The 23,359-nt window shown below is 46.9% G+C and overlaps 6 protein-coding genes and 6 non-coding genes across 12 annotated transcripts; 5 read left to right on the forward strand and 7 right to left on the reverse strand.

Annotated features, from left to right (window-relative positions):
• Nucleotides 1-20: 20 nt before the first annotated feature.
• On the forward strand, nt 21-1,426 carry LOC120953925 (replication factor C subunit 4). The gene is made up of 3 exons (XM_040374353.2): nt 21-283; nt 351-1,218; nt 1,290-1,426. Exons 1-3 carry the CDS (start codon nt 159-161, stop codon nt 1,380-1,382), a joined length of 1,086 nt encoding a protein of 361 aa, XP_040230287.1. The 5' UTR covers nt 21-158; the 3' UTR covers nt 1,383-1,426.
• A 62-nt stretch (nt 1,427-1,488) lies between these two features.
• LOC120953926 (transcription initiation factor TFIID subunit 9) lies at nt 1,489-2,597 on the reverse strand. Its single transcript, XM_040374354.2, has 3 exons — nt 2,496-2,597; nt 2,248-2,407; nt 1,489-2,155 (listed from the first exon to the last, which is right to left on the reverse strand). Exons 1-3 carry the CDS (start codon nt 2,499-2,501, stop codon nt 1,515-1,517), a joined length of 807 nt encoding a protein of 268 aa, XP_040230288.2. The 5' UTR covers nt 2,502-2,597; the 3' UTR covers nt 1,489-1,514.
• A 928-nt stretch (nt 2,598-3,525) lies between these two features.
• LOC120953921 (L-dopachrome tautomerase yellow-f2-like) lies at nt 3,526-6,260 on the forward strand. The gene is made up of 4 exons (XM_040374350.2): nt 3,526-4,043; nt 4,128-4,233; nt 5,109-5,767; nt 5,845-6,260. The coding sequence occupies exons 1-4, from the start codon at nt 3,723-3,725 to the stop codon at nt 6,145-6,147; spliced, it is 1,389 nt and encodes a 462-aa protein (XP_040230284.2). The 5' UTR covers nt 3,526-3,722; the 3' UTR covers nt 6,148-6,260.
• Nucleotides 6,261-7,056: 796 nt separating this feature from the next.
• LOC120953922 (uncharacterized) lies at nt 7,057-11,478 on the forward strand. The gene is made up of 8 exons (XM_049607386.1): nt 7,057-7,977; nt 8,064-8,323; nt 8,594-9,166; nt 9,247-9,438; nt 9,517-9,660; nt 9,952-10,123; nt 10,185-10,390; nt 10,465-11,478. Exons 1-8 carry the CDS (start codon nt 7,830-7,832, stop codon nt 11,377-11,379), a joined length of 2,610 nt encoding a protein of 869 aa, XP_049463343.1. The 5' UTR covers nt 7,057-7,829; the 3' UTR covers nt 11,380-11,478.
• LOC120953920 (gustatory and odorant receptor 22) lies at nt 11,475-13,194 on the reverse strand. Its single transcript, XM_049611234.1, has 3 exons — nt 11,854-13,194; nt 11,671-11,783; nt 11,475-11,595 (listed from the first exon to the last, which is right to left on the reverse strand). The coding sequence occupies exons 1-3, from the start codon at nt 13,192-13,194 to the stop codon at nt 11,571-11,573; spliced, it is 1,479 nt and encodes a 492-aa protein (XP_049467191.1). The 3' UTR covers nt 11,475-11,570.
• Nucleotides 13,195-13,236: 42 nt separating this feature from the next.
• On the reverse strand, nt 13,237-14,927 carry LOC120953927 (putative hydroxypyruvate isomerase). Its single transcript, XM_040374356.2, has 4 exons — nt 14,419-14,927; nt 14,232-14,343; nt 13,758-13,933; nt 13,237-13,683 (listed from the first exon to the last, which is right to left on the reverse strand). Exons 1-4 carry the CDS (start codon nt 14,618-14,620, stop codon nt 13,370-13,372), a joined length of 804 nt encoding a protein of 267 aa, XP_040230290.2. The 5' UTR covers nt 14,621-14,927; the 3' UTR covers nt 13,237-13,369.
• Trnag-gcc (transfer RNA glycine (anticodon GCC)) lies at nt 14,017-14,087 on the reverse strand. The gene has a single exon. It is a non-coding gene; the product is annotated as a tRNA-Gly (tRNA).
• A 1,604-nt stretch (nt 14,928-16,531) lies between the features above and the next one.
• Trnai-aau (transfer RNA isoleucine (anticodon AAU)) lies at nt 16,532-16,605 on the reverse strand. Its single transcript has one exon. It is a non-coding gene; the product is annotated as a tRNA-Ile (tRNA).
• A 1,876-nt stretch (nt 16,606-18,481) lies between these two features.
• Nucleotides 18,482-18,555, reverse strand: Trnai-aau (transfer RNA isoleucine (anticodon AAU)). The gene has a single exon. It is a non-coding gene; the product is annotated as a tRNA-Ile (tRNA).
• Nucleotides 18,556-19,506: 951 nt separating this feature from the next.
• Nucleotides 19,507-19,579, forward strand: Trnak-cuu (transfer RNA lysine (anticodon CUU)). The gene has a single exon. It is a non-coding gene; the product is annotated as a tRNA-Lys (tRNA).
• Nucleotides 19,580-19,762: 183 nt separating this feature from the next.
• On the reverse strand, nt 19,763-19,833 carry Trnag-gcc (transfer RNA glycine (anticodon GCC)). Its single transcript has one exon. It is a non-coding gene; the product is annotated as a tRNA-Gly (tRNA).
• Nucleotides 19,834-20,401: 568 nt separating this feature from the next.
• On the forward strand, nt 20,402-20,473 carry Trnam-cau (transfer RNA methionine (anticodon CAU)). The gene has a single exon. It is a non-coding gene; the product is annotated as a tRNA-Met (tRNA).
• Nucleotides 20,474-23,359: the final 2,886 nt, after the last annotated feature.

Consider the following 23,359-nt stretch of genomic DNA (forward strand, 5'->3'; position numbering starts at 1 on the left):
TGTCGCGCGACAACGGCAAACGTCAACAAATGTGCCGCGCAAATTCCGTTCCAGATCGCGCTGTTGCAAACAAACTCAAGTCGTGTGTACATTATTCTCATTTTTTGTCTTAATTTTGTTAAACCTCGTGTTTCCTGGTTCATTCTTACAACACAAAGATGCAAGCATTCCTGAAAACTGGTCGCACAACGGGCGAGAGCTCGGCAGCCGGCCCCGGCGGCGATAGCGGCACAACAACAGCAACCAAGCGACCAAAGCACAGCGTACCATGGGTTGAAAAATAGTAAGCATACAGTGTTGTCCTTCCCATCGGTTTGCTGTCTCAACTGTGCCCGTTTGCCTCCTTTTAGCCGGCCGAAAAGCGTCGACGATGTGGTGGAACAAGCGGAAGTGGTTGCCGTGTTACGCGAAAGCCTTTCCACCACCGATCTGCCGAATCTGCTGCTGTACGGACCACCCGGCACCGGTAAAACCAGCACAATCCTGGCGGCGGCGAGACAGCTGTTCGGCGACATGTTTAAGGAGCGCATTCTCGAGCTGAATGCGTCAGACGACCGTGGCATTGCGGTCATTCGCAACAAGGTGAAAACGTTCGCCCAGCTGACGGCGAGCGGTACGCGGACGGACGGTAAGCCCTGTCCACCGTTCAAAATCGTCATCCTGGATGAGGCCGACGCGATGACGCACGCAGCGCAGGCCGCCCTGCGCCGCACGATGGAGAAGGAAACGAAAACGACACGGTTCTGTCTGGTGTGCAACTACGTGTCGCGCATTATCGAACCGATCACATCGCGCTGTACCAAGTTTCGCTTCAAACCGCTGGGGGAGGAGAAGATCATCGAGCGGCTGCGTTACATCTGCGACCAGGAGGGCGTTACTGTGGACGATGGCGTTTACAAGGACATTGTGGACATTTCCGGTGGCGATTTGCGGCGAGCGATTACCACGCTGCAATCTTGCCACCGGCTGAAAGGTGCCCAGGCGCGCATCGAAAGGCAGGACATACTGGAGATGTCCGGCGTGGTGCCGGAACGCTATCTGGAGGAATTTATCTCGGTGTGCAAAAGCTCCAACTACAGCAAGCTGGAGGAGTACGTCCAAAACCTTTCGTATGATGCGTACAGCGTGGGCCAGCTATTTGAACAGCTAACGGAGTACATCGTGTACAATGACGGTCTTACGGAAAAGCAAAAGGCAGTGATCTGTGACAAGCTTGGTGTAAGTATGGAGACTGTAACGAGTGAATGGACCGGTGTTAGTAAAACTTTATTACTCTCTCTCTCTTGCAGGAATGTTGCTTCCGATTACATGGCGGAGGGTCGGAATATATTCAAATCATGGATTTAGGGTGCGTTACCATTCAGGCCCTCAAAGATCAGTGAACCACGGCCGCGTCAATAAACAATCAATGCTCTTTTGTACCTCACGTTGCATCCTGCATTTTCTTTCCCATCATTTAGGTGTCGCGGTCGATTTTTTGTCCATAAATGTTTTCTATAGGTGTATTTGCTACATTACTCCACTACTTCAAAGTCATCCTCCTCCCGCTTACGCTTGTTGCCTCCGTTGGCTGCCTCGCCGAACTGATCGTCCGTTTCCATCTTAATCTCTACCGCTCCCGCTGCACCGGCGTTGCCCGCTGCCGCCGCTCCATTGCTGCCCATGGCCGTGACTGACGTCTTGACCGGTTTGGCTGCCGCAGCCGCAGGTGTCGTCTTCGGGGCCGTACTAAACTTGAACACCGGTTTCGGAATGCTAACCACCTGCGTTTTCGGTGTCGACTGCACGGATGGGCGCTTGACGCCACCGTCCGCACCGCCGGCCGCTCCCTTAGCCGACTTGAGCGACGACCGTCCTTCCAGGGCGGATTTGCTCATGCGCTTCGGTTGCTGTGCCGCACGCAGCTTGTAGTTGCACGCCGAAAGGCAGTAACGGTCCGGTGGCAGGCGTAATCCACAGTGCGTCTTTATCAGCGGCAGCGGTGTGGCGTTGCGGACGCGGGAAATCTCCAGCAGTACGTCACGGGGCGGCGGCCGCGTAAACGCTTTGTCGAGAATCATTTGCGTGGCCAGCTTCACATCGTCCAGCTCGATCACCTTCTTGCGCGCATGGTTGGCGTATATTTTGGCGTCGTCCAGAATGCACGTTACGTATCCTACACCAAAGGAAAACAAAGTGCAAAACAGAGTTAGTTTCCCCATTATTTACAATGGTAAGGCATGCAGAAACGAAACGGATTGCACGTACGGTAGGTAAATTCCAGGAGCTGGTTAATGACCCGCGGCTCGTAGTCGGTCGCACCAAGCTCCTTCAAGATCGACATCACCACCTGAGCATCTTTCGGGATGTGCTTCACCTGGTTAACTATCTTCACCTTCTCCCCCTTCTCTCGATCGGTACTTTGAAGCTGAATGGATGAAAAACAAAACGAACGAAAAATATCGTCATTATATCAAATAAAACACTAAATAATTGTAACAAACAATTCTACTCACATCCATTGCGGCACCAATTCCCGAAAAATGTATGAAAACAATCAACAACACAATTGCTCGAACTGTCAAGCTGAACAATACATGACAAGATACATGTAAGTAAGGTGTGCCAATATGGTAATCGTGGGAATTGAAATATTTCAGGCAGCCTTATTTGAATGTTCCGTTAAATGGGGGTTTTCATTTCCATTTCATGTTTTTGTTTAAAAATTCAAACACACTTCTCAAATTTTGTACCAAGATGTAAATAAATAAACGGGGAGAGTTAAAGAAAAATATACAACGAATGCAAGGACACAAACAGTCATTATAAAATATAATTTTTACATTTTTCAAGAAAAATAAAACGTGAAAAATACTACAACTTATGAAAATGTTTTAGAACATTACGCTGATATGGTACGCGCGTAACCGTTGCAATAATTGAGACTCTACAGCAAAACTGATGTGCATGCAGACAGGTATCGAATGGCGGTAAAAAAAAATTAACGAAAGGGACGAAACAAATAATCGGCTACCAACTCCTAAGCGCATTATCATGCCTTCAGAACTCGCGAGACAATCTTCTTTCTGCTTAATCCCTGAATGAGGAAGCATCAGTGTGTAATCGATCCTTTCTTGGCGGAAAGTTTACGAACCCTATAAAATCTGCAACAGGTTGTTGACACCGTGCTGTTTACCTAGACCGGCTGTTTACCTGTCGCAGGCTAAGAACACAGCAAGACGATGCCATTAGAAGCTAAACACAGGAGGTGAATTTCTTCGGAGCAGCTGCGACCCTTGCCCCTTGATGAAATGTATTGCCACTTGGACAAATACGTTTGGAAGACATCACGAGAGAGAGAGAGATAGAGAGAGCGCGCGAGCCTATGAGCTAAACGCGACACACCCAGAGGAACAGGTCGTGATAATAAATGAGAAAGAGAGGAAAAAAAGCTAAAAACCGGTCGAGCAAAAGCGAAGATCCACGAGATTATAGCCACAAGACAACAACAAAAAATCCTCACCCGAACTCTATTTATTTCATTTTGTCGCGACGCGCAGCATCATTCCGAACGGTGCGATCGAAACGGATCGGTCGCAGTGTGACAACGGAGCGGATTCAGGGTTCAGGATTCGACCTCCAAAGAACCACACCGCGTGTACTATCAGTATAAGAGAATATACCCCCCACAGTGTGAGATCAGAGTGTTGTGTGCGTTTGGTTCCTTAAAAAGTAGCCAGAAAATGGCAAAAGTGGCCCGTGTGGCTCTGCTCCTTCTGGCCGGCCTAGTGGCATTGGCCAGCGGGCAGGTGGACGAGGTGCTCAAATGGCAGAGGGTTGAGTACGACGTGCCGGCGGAAGTGTTGCAGCGGGAAAACGGCTACATACCGATCGGCAACATCCCGATGGGTGCGGTCCACCATAAGAACCGTGTGTTTGTGGCCGTGGCGCGCCGTCGCTGGGGCATCCCGTCCACGCTAAATGTGGTCGACCTTTCGCCACCCTTCCCCAACACGAACGTTATCCTGAAGCCCTATCCTAACTTTGCGCTTAACGAGCTGCGGGTAAGTGTGGGGGCTGTGACGAAAATGTGATGACACTTGATCGAATGATCGCCAACCTTCTCGCTTCCTTTTCAATGCTTGCAGGCGGATCTGCAACCGGACGCTAACCGCATCGTTACGGTTTACCGGCCACGTGTCGATCGCTGCGATCGGCTGTGGTTTGTCGACACGGGCATGATGGAAATCCCCGGTAAGTTTGAAATCGTTTACAGCGCGCTCGAGTGATGGGGAAATTTGTCCCAATTTACATCGCACGGTCAGGGCCGTTATCAAGTTGTTTAGGTTCAGCAAGCTGAACCCCCACTCCCCAAAGGTCACAATAATCAACGCACCGACTCGTAGTGGGCAACGTAGTACTGCTGCTTCTGCTGCTACCGCCGGGACGCTATAACAGCCCGACCTGCTGCAGTGCGGTTTGGTGTTTTTTTTCGTCTTCTTAAGCCTCCATGTTTACACGATTCGTAAAGATTGGCTTTCTTGTGGGGGAGCCTTTTCCGGCCCCGAAAAAAACGGACGTTATTTCCCCGCAGAACATACGCGCGCACAGAGAACGGCCCTGGTGCGTGTGCGATTGGTGGTGGTTTATGCGGAGGAAACCGGTTACACGCTTTATCACTTCGGTGGACCGGTTTCCGAATCCCGGGGAACGGGTTCAAAATGTGAGCAGAGAGATACAGAGAGCAGCTGGGGTTTGTCCCGCGGTGGTGTCTCATTCGACGGAAAACAAACAAAATCTGGTCAAGGTGTTTTTGCGAGAATTTTTTTTTTCACTTATTACCAGGCCTTAAATGTAGTAGAGGATGTCCTCGAGATGTGATAGCTTTATTTTGTGAAGAGATGACACATTTCCTTTAAGCCGCTTTGTCGTGTCTGGGAGACTGGCTTTTAGCGTAGATTATTAAGTTCTTTGCATAATTAATAAGGGGGATGAGGAAGATAGCATTAAATGCAGAGAGTAGAGAGTCAATGCTAGAACCGCCAGGCAATTAATCATGCTTAGCGAATTCTTGAATACAGCTCGCCATCCAGCAACTCTAATCAATAATCCTCTTTTGCTCCGGGCAGGCAACTTCACCGTCGTCCAACGGCCCTCGGTCTGGTCCATCGATCTGAACACGAACGAGCCCATCCATCGCTTCGAAATTCCCAAGGAAGCGGTCGAAACGGGCTACGGCCTCACGTCGATCACGCTCGACGTCGACCCGTCCGACTGTGAGAAGGTGTTCGTCTACATCTCCGACCTGCAGACGTACCGCATGGTCGTGTACGATTATGCGAACCGCCGCGCCTGGCGCTTCCTGCACAACTACTTCTTCCTGAACCCGCTCGAGGGTGACTATCTGATCCAGGGCATCAACTTTGCCTGGGACGACGGAATCTTCTCGATCGCGCTGGGCAATCCGGACCCGGTCACCAAGTTCCGCACCGCCTACTTCCACGCACTGTCCAGCAACTCGGAGTTTACCGTGTCGACGCGCGTCCTGCGCAACGAAACCGCTTCCCAGCGATCCTGGCACGGTACCGACTTCCAGCTGCTCGGCTACCGGGGCAGCAAGTCCCAGTCAAGCATACACGCGTTCGATCCGGAAACGGGCGTCATCTTCTTCGCACTGATCCAGCAGAATGCGATCCTCTGCTGGGACTCGAACAAACCGTTCGCCCCACAAAACATGGCGATCGTGTACAAGAACGATCGGGACATTGTCTACCCGAACGATCTGTCGGTATGTTGGAGGCACCGCGTGGGCTATAAGAGAGCTAAAACATAACATTTATTACTTTTCCCTTCGCGTTTTTGCAGATCGACCAGAATGGTTACGTGTGGTTCATGACCAACTCGATTATCAAGCTGCTGTACACGCAGCTCAACCTGGACGAGTTTAACTTCTTCGTGTGGCGCGCCAACATCAAGCAGATCATCAAGGGTACCGTTTGCGATCCGGCCTCACCGCCGAATGTTAACTCGGCCCAGCGATTCGGAGACGAGAACAACAACGATCGTGTGACGTTCTTCGAGTTCAAGGATAAGTACGGACCCGGCGGTGGCCCGTACGGTGGCTGGGGGCACGGCAACGGCCCAAACCGCCCCGGTCGTCGACCGTAAAACGGCCGTACGCTCGACAGTGACACACCGGCAGGAGGATGTGGTGCTGGTCACACACTACGAATAAGAGATCAAATCAATAAAAACCGCGTCAATGTTTTGTTTAACCGCAACTATTCGCAGCTACAAAAAAAACCACCCCATGTGCCCGTTTTCAATCGTGTGTAAGGTGCGCTTGGGAGTGGAGGGGATGGTGTAAATTAGAGATGCGCGTGGTGTTCCGAACCTGCCAGGTGCCGGGTCGGTTCCAGCGTGCAAGCAATGCGGACCGCGTTTCTTCAGCTCAATGCAAGTAGGTTTGTTGCCTGATGCTTTCAGCGTTCTTTGCGATCCTATCAGAACCGGTTGCTCTATTAGTGCTCTTTTCGATTTGGTCTGAGGCGCTGGATGCTTTACTCTATTTCACTCGATGGGCCAGTTTGTTGTACACAAAGCATCAAGGATCAACCTGAACCGACTTCGTTCTTTTCGATTCGGTATGAAACGCCAGGCATTCCCTTCTTTTTTGCTTCTTTCTAGTTTGGATTCATATACACGTTTTATACATATACGTAAAGTTCTCTTTATTGACGTGAATTCTCTTGATGTTGTACATCGACTGACTTTGCTTCCCAAATTCCCCTCTCTATATAATACCATGCTTTCAGGGCTGTAGAACCCATTTTTCAATTCACATATATAGGCTTGTTTGATAGAGGAGATGCTTTCTATCACATACAAGAGCCATGAGGGCAGAAAACGACTACAATATTGGATGGAATGAGAAGTTAATTGCCTAAATTTAAGAATTAAAAGTGTTTAACAAAATGAATGAAATACTGCTTTATGCAAACAGCTAGCACGCAGCTACGCATATATGTCTTGTGTATATTATCGACATGCATCCTATTAATTTGGGTGCCTTTTTTCTGGCAGGATCCTGGCAATGGATGAAATGCTCTGTGTTGGACCTGTATGTTCAATTAAACAATCGGACTTATGCCTGTGGTCTTCAGTGCTGTGTGGTGCATGGCGTGCTTAGACATCCGCAATATTTCTTAGACCATGCTTTATCCTCTTGCGCTATTCTTATGGACAAAATATATCGAATTTTAAATTACACTCGTGCTCTATTATTTTTCATGATTTTTAGTTCCGCATTGGGGTTAATGATTGCAATCTACGTGATTGCAACCAGCTGCTGTTAGTTGCTTGCAAAACTGTCAGAATCGTTAAAACTAGTAATTTCGCTATGATCTCGGCTAGTATGGAACCACTGCTAATGTTGAAAGATTATTTAAAGTAAACATATTCTTCTGATCAATCCACTGCACACGTATTTTGTCTATATACGATACATAATTGTGTGGTTATTTTAAATTGAGGACATAAAACAACATACAAATCCCATTTTTAATGTGATCCTCTGTAAAGTATAACAGTATGCTTGAACCTGTGTTCCGTGATCAGTTCTTTTTACCCCAGTTTCGTTTCGTTCCTCAATGTATGGAACTATACCCACCACTAGTACAAATAGATTACGGTATTGGCTGCAGTCCACCGCCGAGTACGCGGTCATGCTGCAAAAAAAAACGTCTTAAAAATCAATAACGCTTCGGTGCAAAACCGGTTCACTCCACAATTTATCCGCGTTCTACTGAAGGCTCGTCGATCAGAACGTATCAGGCTGCACCGTCGACAAGATGTGTGAGAACCGAAAGTCCGCATTGTTCGCTTGCACCCTGCTACTGGTCGCTGGGTCTCTGTGTCCTGTGGTGCGTGGTGACGAGTTTGAGGAAGTGTTTCGCTGGAAGCTGCTCGATTTTAACAACACCGATACATCAGGCGAAGGTACTGAGCACATCTTCTTCAAGGTTTACAGTTCAAGTCATTCTTTAACGCATTTCCTTCATTTGAATCCTTTCCCTTTACGCAAGATGGATCGGATGGAGTTTTCTTCCCGGACGTGCCAGACGATGCAGCCCCCGGAATGGAGTCACTGAACGAAAGCTTCGTACCGTATCACAATCTGCCGATGGGGGTGACCCACCACAAGGGCCGAGTGTTCGTAACCGTGCCGAGACGGCGCACCGGCATCCCGTCCACGCTGAACGTAATCGTGCTGGACCAGGTGCCGGAAGGCGACAAGTCACCCAAGCTGATCGCGTATCCGAATGCGTTGACCAACGAGCTAAGGGTAAGGCAAACACAAACAAAAAAGAACAACCCGCTTCAGAGGTGACCTCACGGTGATTTCTAAAATCGAGGAAGAGGATCACATGTTGTTACGCTCGAAAGACCACTAAGAGCACAAGTGAATGGAACAGCAACTCGTTTGAGCTGGTTTCGGGCACCGTTATTTTGCCATTCTAATGATCATGAAATACTTTTTTTTTTGCAAATTTTTATCTGCTAAATATGAGGTTTGGATCCTCACGCTTTGCTTGAATCTTCCCACTTCTTCCAGACCCCATACCAGCCCGACCCGAAAAAGCTCATCTCTGTCTACCGCACCCGTGTCGATCGGTGCGATCGAATGTGGTTCGTCGATACCGGATTTCTCGAGTACCCGGGCCATCGGCGACAGGTGCAGCGGCCCTCACTCTGGATCATCGATCTGCTGCAGGATCGCAAGGTACGCCAGTTCGAAATACCGGAGTCGATCGTGCCCGAGGGTCACGGTATGGCCAGCGTTACGGTCGATTCGTCGAGCGACGATTGCGACGGTGCGTACGCTTACATACCGGACCTAGCGTACTACCGGCTGTACGTGTACAGCTTCCGGGACAATCGCATGTGGACGTTTAACCACCTGTACCTGTCGTTCGATCCGCGCATGACGGGCTTCAACGTGGCCGGTGTACGATTCCGGTGGAACGATGGCATCTTCTCGCTGGCACTCGGTCCGCAACGGTCGCGAGAAGAGGGACGCACGGTATACTTCCACGCCATGGCCAGCACGTCAGAGTATCGTACGAGCTCGCGTGTGCTGCAGAATGAAACGCTCGCCAATGTCGGTGGGTACGATCATCTCTTTACGGTAAGTACATTCTCAATTGCCACCGATCGAGTGGTTTTTTCTCATGCCCATTCGGAGTGACTCACCGTTCCGTTCAACAGTACGTCGGTGAGCGGGGAATCAAAACGCAATGCACCATACACCAGTACGATCCCCAGACGGGTGTGATGTTTTACGCGGAAGTGAACCGAAATGCGATCGGCTGCTGGAACTCGGCGCAACACTTCGAGCCGGAAAACCACGGCATCGTACAACTGGACAACCAGAACTTTATCTATCCATCCGATATGACGGTAAGGGTGGTCAGGGGCGGTCTCGCTTAGCACACTACTGCTTGATAACAAACTAACGATCCTTCACATCACAAACAGCTCGACAGTGATGGTGACCTGTGGGTCATGACGAACGGATTGCCGAGGTGGTTGTACGCATCGCTCGACACTGATGACTACAATTTTCGCATCTGGCGTCAGAAACCGGCTAGGGCGATCGCAGGCACGATATGTGCTCCGGATGCATAATCAACGCTGCAGTTGTAGGACACACATACACACAAGGGACACAAGGTTGTTGATACGCAGACACTGCGAAGTGTTCGTAGGATCAGTATTTAACGATCTACGCTCGTTTGTGATGGTCATTGCAGTATTGCGATTAGTGAGTGATTCAGTAACTGATCAGTGTGTAACGAGAGAGCATCAGATAGCGCAACGCAGTTCCTTAAGCGCTTTCTTCACAATAAAACCAATAAAAGTTTAATTTCCAAATCAAATCGGCACCATTTCAATTTTTTCCTCTTCTGCTGAATATTCAAGATTGGGAGGGTTAGTATGTTGAACCTAGAAATGAATGGTACGCGCTGCTTTGTTGTTAAGATCTTTTTGGGACTTTTCGTGCTGGGAGTAGCTGGCACAGAGTTTGAGAAAGTCTTCGAATGGAAACAGATATCCTACACGAATCTGCCGGATCGGAGCAAAGGTAAAAAATCCCGCTCGCCCTAGTTGAACTCAGTGGTAACGTTCGCCATTTCCCATTGCAGGTTCTACCGACAATGAAACATTTCAGGCGTACAACAACGTCCCCATGGGTGCGACGCATCACAAAAACCGCCTGTTCATCACCATTCCTCGCCGAAGACCCGGCATTCTGGCCACGCTGAACGTGATCGATATGACGAAGGTGTCGCGAGGTGATCGTAGCCCACCGCTCCAAGCCTACCCCTCCTATTCGATCAACGAACTGCAGGTTTGTTCCATCACTTTGATCTTACAAGAATGGTACAGTATGTAATTGACATCACTGTGAACACTGTTTTGTAGCCACAGTACGAACCCGACCTGCACAAGCTGATCTCGGTGTACCGCACCAGGGTGGATGCCTGCGAACGGCTCTGGTTCGTCGATACGGGTATGCTCGAGTATCCCGGTAATAGAATGCAGGTGCAGCGGCCCCAGATCTGGATTATCGATTTGAAGCGCGACCAGCTGGTCCAGCGGTACACGATACCGGCATCGATCGTACGGGAAGGCGTCGGTATGGCCAGCCTCACCGTGGACGTGGAAGCGACGGATTGCGATGCAGCTTACGCTTACATCCCGGATCTTGTCGCAAACGCGATCCACGTGTACGGTTTGCGCGAGAACGATATGTGGTCGTTTAACCACAGCTCCTTCACACACGATCCTACCCATGCAGCGCTGAACGTTGCCGGCCAGAGGTTCGAGTGGGACGATGGAGTGTTTTCGATAGCGCTCGGACGGAACGATACGCTGGCCAGTGGGAAGATGGTGTACTACCATCCAATGGTTAGTACGACCGAGTTCGGGACGTTTACGAACGTGCTGCGAAGCAAATGGATTGCACTGTCGGGAAATTACGCCAGTCTGTTCGAGCCGTTGGGTGACCGCGGTCCTAATACACAATCCACGATGCACCATTACGATGCGCGTACCGGGGTACTGTTCTATGCGGAGATAAACCGGAACTCTATTGGCTGCTGGAACACGCGGCAAGTCTGCGAGGCCGGCAATCACGCGGTTGTGCATCTGAACAATCGAGAGCTGATCTATCCGTCCGACCTGACCAGCGACTCCGACGGCGTGCTGTGGGTGTTGACGAATAATTTGCCCGTGTGGATTTACGGGCGGTTGAACGAAAGTGACTACAATTTTCGCTTATGGCGCCAGGATCCGGCCGTCGCCATCCGGTGTACAAAGTGTGACAATGTAGTTTAGAAGCTGTTTGGACCGATGAGACATCTATGACCGTACATATTGGTTTCAGGGGATTAAAAACTATTTTTTCCAAAGATAAAGTTAATACATTTACATGAATTGCAATTTGTCTATCAGTTTATTTTGTATATTTCTTTTACGTTTATTGTGCAGGGAGAGACGGTGAGAATAGAACTATGTTACCTTTTGACTTATGTTGAGGCTCCGGTAATGGCTCTTGAAAGAAAGTTTAAAATTGTAGAGTTATTGCGTGTTCAACGAAACATCAACCAGGTACCCTTAGGGCCTTACTGTTTCTGTAGCAGCTTAACATTTTCAATAATTTCTACCGGTATCTGTTGTGATATCAAGGACAGCTTAAACTGCAGCAAAACGATCAGATAGATAGCGATGGTGGCAATGCTCTGCGAAGTGCGAATCATGATCATGAATATCGGGGGAGAAAAACCCGTACGAATCCGAACATCTACTTACTGATGTGAGCAGTTCCCGATTCACCTCCGCGTACCCTTTCAGGCTTACGATTGCCGGATTCATCTCGATCGCCTGTATAAACAGATCGATCTCCTTCTGCGTCGGTTGATCCACCTTCAGCAGATTGATGCTGAGCAGCGTGTCCTGCACACCTTGCGCCACCTGCAGCGTGGCATTGTGCGAGCAGTCGCAGAAGATAAACAGCAACGTCGAGCAGTACACCGTGTCCACGATCAGGCCGATTTCTTTGAAGGAAAATCCAAACCCATGGTCGATGATCTCCGACAGCGCCCCGTAAATGGCCACCGTTATGTTGACGAACATAAACAAACAGTAGGTGGAGTAGGTGCGCGCGTACGCATTGCCCAGTGCTTGCAGCAGCTCGCTCAGATTCAGCCACAGGAAGCGGTAGCGCGAGATCATCGCCGCCGTACACTCGATCGCCACGTCCTGGCGGAAGCAGCGCGACAAGCTCGAGGAGGCCACCCGTATCCCGCGGCTATTGATGTACCACAGCGCACTGTTCATGTTGAGCATCGTGATGATGTGGTAGTAGGCGGACGTGTGCCACAGCGCAAAGCCCTCGAGCAGGAAGCTGAGCGATAGCAGGAACACGATCGCGCACACCAGACACCCGATCGAGAGGAACACGATCAGCAGCTTCAGGTGGGGAAACTGGAGCGAGGTGCCGGTCACGCGGTAGTACCGCACCTGGAACGCGCCCCACATCGTCTTGTAGATGGCGACCTGTTTCGCGACGCCCCAGCCCACGAACGGGATCCAGAAGTGGGGCACGAGAAAGATCACGAACAGGATGCCGTAGATGTACTCGTCGAACTTGGTGGTCGTTTGGAACACCTTGATCCGCTCGTACCCGACCACCAGCACGATCACGGTGGAGACGAGGTAGAAGCAGAACGCGTATATGGACGCCGCCGACCGCCAGCTGAAGGTGATGCGGCCCGGCACCGACCGGGTAATCGGCATCACCGCCAGCCCCCGGAACAGCACGAGCAGCAGCTTGTGGTCGCGGTAGAACTGGTCGTGCGTTTCGCACGTGTCACCATCGGCGGAGTTGAGCTGGGCCCGGACGGCACGCTCTTTGGCCCGCTGGATCAGCTCCGGATCCATCGTACCGTTGACCATCCGCTCGTCCTTGGCCGTGTCCCAGACGGTGCCCATATCGCGGCGCAGCAACGCGTACCCGAGCGAATCATCGAACTCACTTTCCTTGATAACCATCGTTTTTGTAGGACAGTGTCGCCGAATGAAATTCTTTTTAGCCCGCCTTTGTGGTGTTTGATCCGTTTTATATCTGTAGCGACAACCGTTCCAGCGCATGCCACCATCGATAATCGCTTAATAATGGAAACACCTCACCTGTACCCAACATCATGTATCACCCAGTCCCGTTTATTTGATCACATTTCTTATGCATAATGTTGACACACGTTTGAGGCGCTACGGTCAGTCCTCCGGTGGCAAGAAAGGGTCCCCTCGACCCAAGTTGACAATGTCACTGCCAATAGCCAAAGTCACGCAACCAGCGGAGTCCTTCGACCGTACTGGTCAGCGGGCGATACTCACATCCAACCCAGCCGTCCGCGTACTGGCCCTCGCTGTCCAGCACTTGTAGCACGTGGCGAAAGTTCAATTCACCATCACTGTCCGGTTCGTTTCGGCCCGGTACCTGTGCCAACTGCACGTGTCCGATGTGGGACGCCAGCTCACGGATGCTGTTCGTGATGTTCCCGCGTATATGCTGGGCGTGGTAGATATCGAACATCAGCTTCAAATTCGGACTGCCGACGGAGGTGATGGTCTGGACAGCTAGAAGTGAAAGCAATAGTTGCAAACGGGTGATTAATGTGGTTGTAGAGGTCAAGATGAGGTGAAAGACTAACCCTTATCGTAGCAGGAAAGATAGTACCCAGGCACCGCATACTTGTTAATGGGTTCAATGACACCGATAATGTTGTTCCGTTCCAAGATCGGAGCAGCGAGTCGAAGATTGGCAAGATAGGTACGATCGTGTGCTTCCGTTGCCGGACCCTCCAGCTTACCTGCCATTATGTGTATTCTGCAAAAACGAAGGTGAAACAATGTTGTGGTAAAAAGAAGAGATTTGCGCCGACACGCAAAAAGCAAAAAACTCTCTCGAGCTGCATCGGCCGGGAATCGAACCCGGGCCGCCCGCGTGGCAGGCGAGCATTCTACCACTGAACCACCGATGCTTCGTGAAGGAAGGGAGAATCAACTCGTACTGCTCGCTATACCACTACCAACCAACAACTGCTTTCAAAGTCACCCTTCTTATCGTTCCAGTGCAATGTCTCTATTGAGTTTGCAAATGCAAACAACATTATCTCAACACTTACTTCCCGCAACCGACAGCCTTGGCGTATTCGATGGTGCGTTCGACATTGGCGAGAAACTCCGACTCCCATCCAGGCAGGGCGGCACACCCAAACTGACCACCCTGCGCGTCTCCTTAAAGCATGAAAATTGCATTGAAAATCTCTCAGCTACCGTTGGCACAGTCCGCACTTCGATCCACACACATACCCAGCGCAATGTTCAGTAGGATTTGCCTCAATCCTGTCTCCTCCAGGACGGTTTTTAGCGATTCCGGATTGATTTCGGCGGGTGGAAATGGTCCTTCAACGCCCTGGAAGCCCGCCGCCTTTGCAGCACGGTAGCGACCCAGGAAGGAACTCGCTTCCAGGAACATAAAATTCAAATTCGCACAAAACTTAAGCGCAGTCATGTTGTGTGAGGTTGGCGAAGAATGTGTGTGTTCACACGCTAACGAGAGAAGAACCTTCACTATTTGTCACTCTTATCAGTGGGTTTGAGAAGCACCCCCAAAAAAACCAACGAACCGCAGCTGTTTGTTTTGTTTCGTGTCAATCAAACTACCAACAGTGCGTGAAATTAATTAACCTTTCCGGGTGCGTTTAGAGAACACAAGACCGCCACACCAAACCACAAACAACACTGGGCTGGTGCTGGTGTGATTTCTCCCTTGTGGGTGGTTAGGGGTGACTTTTATGTGGAGAATGCGTTCAACCCGAGCTCAGCTGCTTTTGACATAACAATGAACCGTTTTCCGAAGCGTTTTGCGTCTGGATGCCAGGCGGAATAAAGGAGATGTGTGGTTGCTATGGATACATTCTTTAGCAACTCTATGCAATTACCATCTCTATATGTATGGATGCTTTAAAAATAGATCCTATGCTTGTTTCTTTCAAACCTAATTTTACAAAACAATTGCATACATGACAGCTCTCGTGTCGTCGTGTTCATGGCAAGCATTTGCGATTCATTCCTGCCAGCCCCCCCCTTTAAGGGTTGCACGGTTTATCTAAAACAGCTGAGTGAACGTGGTGTAAAATATGGGGTGGGGAATTGGAAGCATGTAGTTCATCCCCGTGTATAAATAACTGAGCCACCCTCCATCGCTAAGGGAGTCTGCTACTAGGAATGAAACCATACAACTGTTCTTTACTTTTTATGTACTAATATGTTGCACCGTTTTACAATTGCATTTAGATGAATTACTGGATGAGATTCCAACTGGAAAAGGTAAATTATTATAGCAAGTGTAGCGTGGAAAAAGATTCTTTTAGTTTAATAGTACTTCTGTACGAGTTAATACTATCATAGGTAAAAGTTGTCAACGATTATGTTGAGAACACCGGATCTCGTTATAGGTAAAATTTAGAGAAAAAAAGAAAAAAAAGGTCACATTAGGTCACAGAAAAGATAGAGCAAGAGGCATAGAAGGACGAAACAAAGAAAGGATTTATTAAGCAATAATATATTATGCAAAATTAGTTAAGTTATGTAATATTTAATATTGAAATAGTAAATTCTGTTCAAAACTTTTAATTAAAACCACAAAACACCACAAAATAATAATAATTAATTTACCATATGAAATTAATTAAAGTGTACTGAATAAATAAAAACTACAATTTGCATAGCAAACAACGTTCTACTAATGAACATATTTCATAGTTGAAACAAATGCCGATGACACATTCATTTCATGGTCAACTAACCATATAGACAACACACGACTGTGTACGACTAATCGAGATGAAAAATGGTCCGTTACAAAAGCCCAATAAACGCACCATCAATCTGCGTTTTGTGCTAAAACACTGCTACAGCCTCTGTCAAAGATCAGGTAAGCGAGGTGCTTGCCAATGCTGCTTGAAAACATGTTTGGAAATGGTTTTGTGCAGAAAAAGGGCACCTATATGAACACCGGCACACTCCAAAAGGTTTGGACAACGTGCAAAATATGCTGAACTACTCCTGTCGTCTAGTCGCGCAGCAGTGTGTGCGCCTCACGGTTGGCGACGCGTAAACTCATTAGCGAAGGGTTATTTAAGATTGACATTTGTTCGACGTATGATCCCTGCGTACGACGGGTGTCTTGGGCGTAAATTTGTGCGGATGCGTGCTGATGCGCGAATGCATCCGTGAAAATATTGGCCGTGAAGTGTGTGGACAAGTGTTGTGGTGTGATAGATGAAGGTAGAATTTGGTAGACGTTTATCATCTTAAAATATAATAGTATTACTTAAAGGTAAAATGTTCGAGCGATTGTCTCGAATCACTAATAAAACAAGTCTGTCCTGTCCTCGGTACTGAACAAAAAAGTGTCGCATGGCTCCAGAGAGGATCGAACTCACGACCTTCGCGTTATTAGCACGACGCTCTAACCAGCTGAGCTATGGAGCCGCCATATCTTTCTTCAAGCATCCATTGCGTGGTATTCAATTTGCAATGGCCGACTTCATCGCTTCTGCGTACAACTCTTCGATACCAGGAGCGCATGTTGTGCAGTTGGTTGCTGCAATACACACACTCAAACCCTTCCACATGTTTCGTACTGGAGCACAAATGTCCAACGGTGTGCTTGTGCGTCGTTCATTTCAAGGCAATTTGCCATCTGAAAAGGTTTCCAAAAGATGTGTGCATATAAGCAACAATTTTCTTCGTAATTTAAATAGACTATCCTACTTTCATTAATACAAGAGAATGCTGGCTATCCTTAACAGAAACATGAGTAAAATTCAAATCGCCGTTAAGTCATTGTTGTTGACATATTGCTTTACTACTATTTTTAACATATTTTACTTTAAGGCGTTTTACCAGTTAATTGCATAAATACAATACCACACGCCATGAAACAGTTATTTCTGGTTAAATGATTAACTACAGGTATCCAATAACCTTTGCGTTGTGGGTGCTACATAAATTAAAACATCAAATCTTGTCAACACCTTCAAAATTATTCCACCTCTCCCTATTGTCAAACCCTTTAACGCCATCCCTTGCCTTTTGTAATGCGCATTCACAGTCCGAATTTATTAATACCTCTTCCGGTTTACAGTCCCTACTGTTTTCGGGCACCCCTTTTCTCCCTTCACACTCAGGCACAATTGAATATGATGCTTAGAAGAGACAAAAAGAAGAGAAATATAGACACACACACACTTGCTGACAGGTTTCATGTTCGTTTCATCAATTCATAAATTATGAAACCTGGGAAGGCAATAGAAAGTATTGGTTCGGTGATTAAATCTACGAAGACCACGCTCAAAGGGGCTCGTTTCCGATCGTGGGATTTAAAAAAACAAGAAAATATTGTGTTTACATCTTTCATTCACAGGCACATACAAAAGGCGAATTGTGGGACGAAATGTTTTTTTTCATGTTTGTGTTTAGAAACGTGATAAGAATTTTAATAGAATATCCATCGACTATCCTTACGGATGGTGAAAGTCGATTATTACAAAAGGCAGAAGAACTCCATTCCACTTGACACAGGGTGTTTGGGCATCGATTGGACACAGGACAGGAAGCCGTGGACGGAGAGCACGGTTGTACGCGAGAAGAAATCAATTAAACATTTTGTCAACATTCACTGCTGCTACTGCTCCTACGGTAGTCGTCTCGCAGGTCGGAGGGAAGATGTTGAAACGTTTATGCTTACCGGAAGTCTTCGTCGTCTTGATGAACTTGGGCGCGCGTCTCCTTTTCTCCCTCTTTCTGTGCATGAATGGAGGAGGAGCCAGTTATGTTTTGACGAAGTGTTTCCGGCTTTTCGCGTTAGATTGTGTATGGCGCGTGCGAAGAATTTTCTAAACAGTCCTTATGAGGTTCAGTGCTACACAACAGTGAGGAAAAAGTCGGAAAATTACTGGAAAAAAGACAAAAATATATGACAACTGCTGATGATCTACCCGAACCGAGCATATTGACCTGAGAGCATCAGTACTAGAGAAATGTAAATATGTTTGCCATTTAGCTGGCGGCAGTCTGTGACTTTTATTTTTTCTGTTTCGAGACTACGCATTATGTTTGCACAATACCGGGAGCATCGAACTGCAAAACGCATTGCTCTCTGTTTGTAGAGCATCCAATTAAAGTGAAGCCTAAGACTCTTTGCAGGGTCACCATTTAGAAAAGTGTAATTAACTGCATTTGTCGTTGGACGATTTACAATAAATAAACAATTGCTTTATCTACACTCCTGTCTTTTCGCTATATTGGAAGATTTTTTGTGATGAACAGAAAAATAAATTTAAGACTACACAAAAAAAGGAACAAATGGCTCCAGAGAGGATCGAACTCACGACCTTCGCGTTATTAGCACGACGCTCTAACCAGCTGAGCTATGGAGCCGTTGTTTCCTCCCATGCTAACAACGCTATTTAAATACAACCAAGGTATTCAAAGGTAACACGTGATGATCATTACTTGTTGATAACGTTGCTTTAGTTTTATTCTAACAGCTGATTCTGAATATATCAATCATGTTTTACCTTTTCATTAGAATAAACAGCTTGCACAAACAAAAACTACAAACTAAATTATCTACTCTTCTTTTTGAGTTTATTGACAACCAGCGAACGCTTCCCGTCGAACACCAGCAACGAACTGTTTCGCCTTCATTTGTTTGATCAGGAAAACACAACAGGCAATGCACTTCCAAGAAATCCTGCCAATAACGCACACTGGTGTACCGAGCTATAGTAACAATAGCAATGATTTGGCAGTAACGCTGAAGCTTGGAGTAGGAGTACAGCTACTTCTTGAATTATTTTCAGTAGGGCTGATTGGAACAGCAGTCCATATTAAATAACTATACTTTGACGAATGAATAATTAATAAGTTTATCCTTTTATGTGATAAGCAACGCTTGGGAAGTATTGTCGTGTATGTTTTGTGTAACGGGCGTTTGTGTATACCTAAAAGGCGGTGAAAAGAATATACATGGTCGACAATAAACGGGACAGCTGAAGATGATTCGCTAGTGTGTGATAAACAGCATAATAGAAAAATGCGTTTGTTTAGTGCAAAAGTTAATACGTGAGTGTGAATCCAGTTAATTTAGGCGATGAAATGTTCAACAACAGTAATAGATTGTATATTTTTTATGAAAAATTTAATGAAACGATGACACACAACATACAGTTATTCTTATATGTGTTAAATGTGGTGCGCATTCTGCGTACTTGTGCATTCAACGCAGCACGTAATGCGCATACTCCTTGAGCGATTTGAGCACTAGGAAACATGGATTAAGGTACGCATTTCGAACAAAATGAATATTAGTGGTTAGGAGGGTAACTTGCCCGGCTAGCTCAGTCGGTAGAGCATGAGACTCTTAATCTCAGGGTCGTGGGTTCGAGCCCCACGTTGGGCGCTTGAGGTTTTTTTTTGTTTATGTGTTGCTCATGGTACTTATTTAAGCATTTGAACAAGTCCACTGCTTGATATGTAGCTGCTGTCCACATTTATCGTTGTCTGTCCAACTTTGCTTTTTAATTTATTTGAGATTAACTGTAAATTCATAACAAAATAGCCAAAAGCTAAAAAAGTAAAGACCTGCATCGGCCGGGAATCGAACCCGGGCCGCCCGCGTGGCAGGCGAGCATTCTACCACTGAACCACCGATGCTTGTTAGAAAAGTGATAGAAGCAAATTAGCGGCTCATGGAGATCCGACAAGGTTTTAAAATTAATGTTGTTTGTTTATGTTCATCCATATATTTGTTATACACCAATGAAGTTAGCTGCAAAGTGGTAAGAACTGCTAGCAAGTATAACGAAACAAATACAAAAGCAAAACAAACAACAAATGTGTCTGATGCATTGTTGTTTGCAGAGCCTCTGCAGAACAGGCGAGCAGCGAGCGCAAAGGTAGAGCTGAACCATGCACACAAACATTTAGTGGGGAAAATACGATAAAGTTTCTCGGATAAAGATCCGTGCATTTCCTCGAGATATTTGCAAATTTCATTTTCTTTCAATTGAAGAGCAAAATATACTTAATGTCAGCTTTTAAAATTGTATTGTTCGACAACATATTGATTTATCATTTGAAATTGTTTATGTATAAAATTAATGTCTGTTTGAAGCATTGTTTCATTAATACAGGTGCAAATGTGAATTTGAATATTATTTTCTGCTTGTATGATGAGTAGTAAGGATTTATGTTGAGCATTGAATTGTCAACTCACACGAAGAGCAGAGTGGCGCAGTGGAAGCGTGCTGGGCCCATAACCCAGAGGTCCGTAGATCGAAACTACGTTCTGCTATCGAGGAAATCTCTTTTTGATCATCGCACGCACGCTTTTACACTGTCCCTCCCAACTTGTCGTTTGTTATTTACATTTTGTTATTTTGCACACGAATGATAATGATAACAAATGATACCCATACCATATGATGTTGCAGCGTCCATGGTCTTGGGTAAGCCGAGCGTGTGTACGAATTATCCATTATCTCATTTTATTCACATCCTCTGGAAGATTCATCAATCTTTTGTAGAGCATAGCAGATTTGCATCACTGTGGCTATGACAACGCGCATTAAATTGTTTGCAATCACATTAAACCACATTAAGTAGTAAACGGTGCTCTCCCTCTTGCCCAGAAACGTTCATCTAAGCTCATTCCAAAGCTACGCCAATCAGACCGTGTCCCAAGGACTGTATTTCTGCTTGATGAAGATTTATGATGATGTACTACTATCCTGTGCAAAATCCGGTCCAAACGATCGTAAATAATCGTGAGAACGACCGAAAAGAATACTGTTTTTATCATTTCTTTCATTCCTTCTTTATCCTTTTCGTTACTCTAGTGATAATTTCGTAATCATAGGCAGAATGTGGCTTGATCTGGTTAAAATTATTCACGATTTTCATTGCGCTCTTTGCCCCCCAAAATATATTTGCTTTATTCAATATGTTGTGCATTATAAGCGACTGCTATTGTGAGCGCAGTAAACTAACGGGATGGACGAATGTGCTCACAGTATAAATTATCACCTGGCCGCCCAACAAACTAGCCGTCTTGATTACGGAGGCGGAAATGCTGGTAAGAAAGAATGCTCTCCCAGCACTAAAGGTATACCAATACTGTGGCCACTTCCTGGCGCAACACCATCTCGCGCCGCATTTCACCCGCAGCTTTGGGGATGGGACAGGGCTTCCGTAAATGTGTTTTCGCTACCATCTTACGGGAATCACTTGCCGGCTCCGAAAAGGCATTCCTGTTACCAGCACCGCCGCAGCTCTGGAGGGTTGGAAGTCCATGTAGGGGTGTGTGTCAAACCGTAAAAGGAAACCGTAAGGAAAGAGTGGCACTCACCAAACGATCAGGTTGACCGGTGGTTGTCCAACCTCGTAAAACCGCACACGGTTAGCTCGTTACATCGTGTGTCCCATTGTGTGTGTGTGTGCAAAGGCTAGTTCCGCCATTTCGGGCGTACATCCATTTCCGAAAAGCACACACATGCCCGTGGACTCTCCCGCGCTGGAAAATGTGGAGAATTAAGAAGGGTTGTGTACCACCGTGGTGTGCCATCTGATGCCGCGCAATCGCTGCTGTTTAATATTCTAATTCCAGTACCTTCGGTGTTTGTTTCCTGTTCGCACTTCCTCCAGTGGCACCGGTGTCGGACGGAGGGGAACACGCTGTGGGTGTCTCCAGTTCATGGTGCCTATTGTCTTGTACCGGGGGTTAACGTTTGATAGATCCGTTGTTTTTATCTCTTATTTCCTTACTGATGGGCCGGACAGGTTGTGGAAAATAACGCATAATAACTGATTTATTTTACCTGACCACAAACGCTTCCTATCCTATATAGCTTTCCGTTCGTGTATCTTGCATAAGATGCAATTTGCGTCGACTATTCAATAAGTGCCATTGACCCTGCACGACTTGATTTGCAAAGTAATATGGACGGTAGTGGAATGCATCGGCTTAAGGGGTTGTTATTGTTGCTCCTCTAACTCATTTCAAATGGCATTGTTGCCATCAATCACCTACAGGAAACATGTGCAGAAAAGAAATTAAACAGGTGTGAGAAAGGTACGTGCAAATTGTGTTTCAGGAACATGCAATTTTGTGGAATGATATTAAAGTTACTTGAGTTGTGTTCTTTTGAGTTGTGTTTCTTCTTAGCATTGTGTAATATTCCTTGATATTATTTGGCTGTAATCAAACTGTTAAGCTGATGTTGGGCCATTTATTAACAGTTTTATCTTAGAATACACATCTCAGTATAAACATACGTAATCTCAGCACTAAATCTGAGATCATGATGATCAAATCGTACCAAAAATTGCTTGCGTAATTAGCGCAAATCGTCCCATCTGAACCGGAAGATCAGGAAGTGTGCTCTGAAAAGAGTCTGTAAAAACCTAACTCCTTCTAAATGTCTGCCAGGAGAAATGTCTCTAATGTCAGGGTGCTTTTCACCCTGTAACACTTCCCCCAACGACGTTTCCAATGCTCATGATCGTATTTTGAGACAAATTGAGTTATGCACAAATGATCGTCTACCATTCACGCGCAACGAAACGGAGTACAAAAAAAACGCCTATAAAAGAACGACTTGTTGCTTTTCATCGTCTACATTTATCACCGCACGTGTGTGTCTGTTAGAACTTTCCTTTACACTTGCGGAAAACACATGTTGAGAAAGTGTTCAAAAACCTACCACCGAACAGCGTGTGTTGGCAGAGAGAGGACAGAGTGGAGGCCAACTGTAGTGAAAGGAGGGAAGTAGTAATTCTGGTGCCCGCGCGCACAACATCACGTATAACTTCCACCCGCGGGGCCGCACTGACATTATGAGCTAGAGGTGTGCGCGACGACGTAGCTAATAACACTTCAGTTACCCCGTACTGCTGCTGGCCCAAAGATGACCGCGGTGTCTAAAATTAGAAATCCTCACACACTTTTCGATCGCTGGCAAGTTTGAGCAACCGCGAAACGGGCGAAAGATGCAACTGGGCTGGTGCATGTTGCGCTAGGGCGGACATGAAGAGTTGGGTGTCCCCCCTCCCGTGTTGGGGTCACCGGTTCGTTGCTTCCGTAATCGGTTTGATACCAGAGCAGAGGTTTGTGGGAGTTTTGATGTGGGGGGGTAGACATCACCGGACACTGCGCAGGCACAGTATAGATGCAAACGTTGTG

The sequence above is a fragment of the Anopheles coluzzii genome, chromosome 2 (genome assembly GCF_943734685.1).
Source record: "Anopheles coluzzii chromosome 2, AcolN3, whole genome shotgun sequence".
Classification (NCBI taxonomy): Eukaryota; Metazoa; Arthropoda; class Insecta; order Diptera; family Culicidae; genus Anopheles; species Anopheles coluzzii.

Bases quoted from the DNA above. Each gene is read 5' to 3' on its own strand.
- LOC120953920 (XM_049611234.1), bottom strand. From the start codon at position 13,194: ATGCGCTGGAACGGTTGTCGCTACAGATATAAAACGGATCAAACACCA. The intron at 11,784-11,853 runs GTAAGTAGATGT...CGCACTTCGCAG, and splicing joins ATCGGGAACTGCTCACATCA to AGCATTGCCACCATCGCTAT. The intron at 11,596-11,670 runs GTAAGGCCCTAA...CTTTCTTTCAAG, and splicing joins GTTAAGCTGCTACAGAAACA to AGCCATTACCGGAGCCTCAA.
- LOC120953927 (XM_040374356.2), bottom strand. From the start codon at position 14,620: ATGACTGCGCTTAAGTTTTGTGCGAATTTGAATTTTATGTTCCTGGAA. The intron at 14,344-14,418 runs GTATGTGTGTGG...TCATGCTTTAAG, and splicing joins CCTACTGAACATTGCGCTGG to GAGACGCGCAGGGTGGTCAG. The intron at 13,684-13,757 runs GTTAGTCTTTCA...TTTCACTTCTAG, and splicing joins TCTTTCCTGCTACGATAAGG to CTGTCCAGACCATCACCTCC.
- LOC120953921 (XM_040374350.2), top strand. From the start codon at position 3,723: ATGGCAAAAGTGGCCCGTGTGGCTCTGCTCCTTCTGGCCGGCCTAGTG. The intron at 4,234-5,108 runs GTAAGTTTGAAA...TGCTCCGGGCAG, and splicing joins GGGCATGATGGAAATCCCCG to GCAACTTCACCGTCGTCCAA. The intron at 5,768-5,844 runs GTATGTTGGAGG...GCGTTTTTGCAG, and splicing joins TCTACCCGAACGATCTGTCG to ATCGACCAGAATGGTTACGT.
- LOC120953925 (XM_040374353.2), top strand. From the start codon at position 159: ATGCAAGCATTCCTGAAAACTGGTCGCACAACGGGCGAGAGCTCGGCA. The intron at 284-350 runs GTAAGCATACAG...GCCTCCTTTTAG, and splicing joins GTACCATGGGTTGAAAAATA to CCGGCCGAAAAGCGTCGACG. The intron at 1,219-1,289 runs GTAAGTATGGAG...TCTCTCTTGCAG, and splicing joins TGATCTGTGACAAGCTTGGT to GAATGTTGCTTCCGATTACA.
- LOC120953926 (XM_040374354.2), bottom strand. The intron at 2,156-2,247 runs GTACGTGCAATC...CCTTTGGTGTAG, and splicing joins GCTCCTGGAATTTACCTACC to GATACGTAACGTGCATTCTG.
- LOC120953922 (XM_049607386.1), top strand. From the start codon at position 7,830: ATGTGTGAGAACCGAAAGTCCGCATTGTTCGCTTGCACCCTGCTACTG. The intron at 8,324-8,593 runs GTAAGGCAAACA...CACTTCTTCCAG, and splicing joins CGTTGACCAACGAGCTAAGG to ACCCCATACCAGCCCGACCC. The intron at 9,661-9,951 runs GCATAATCAACG...CTCTTCTGCTGA, and splicing joins GCACGATATGTGCTCCGGAT to ATATTCAAGATTGGGAGGGT.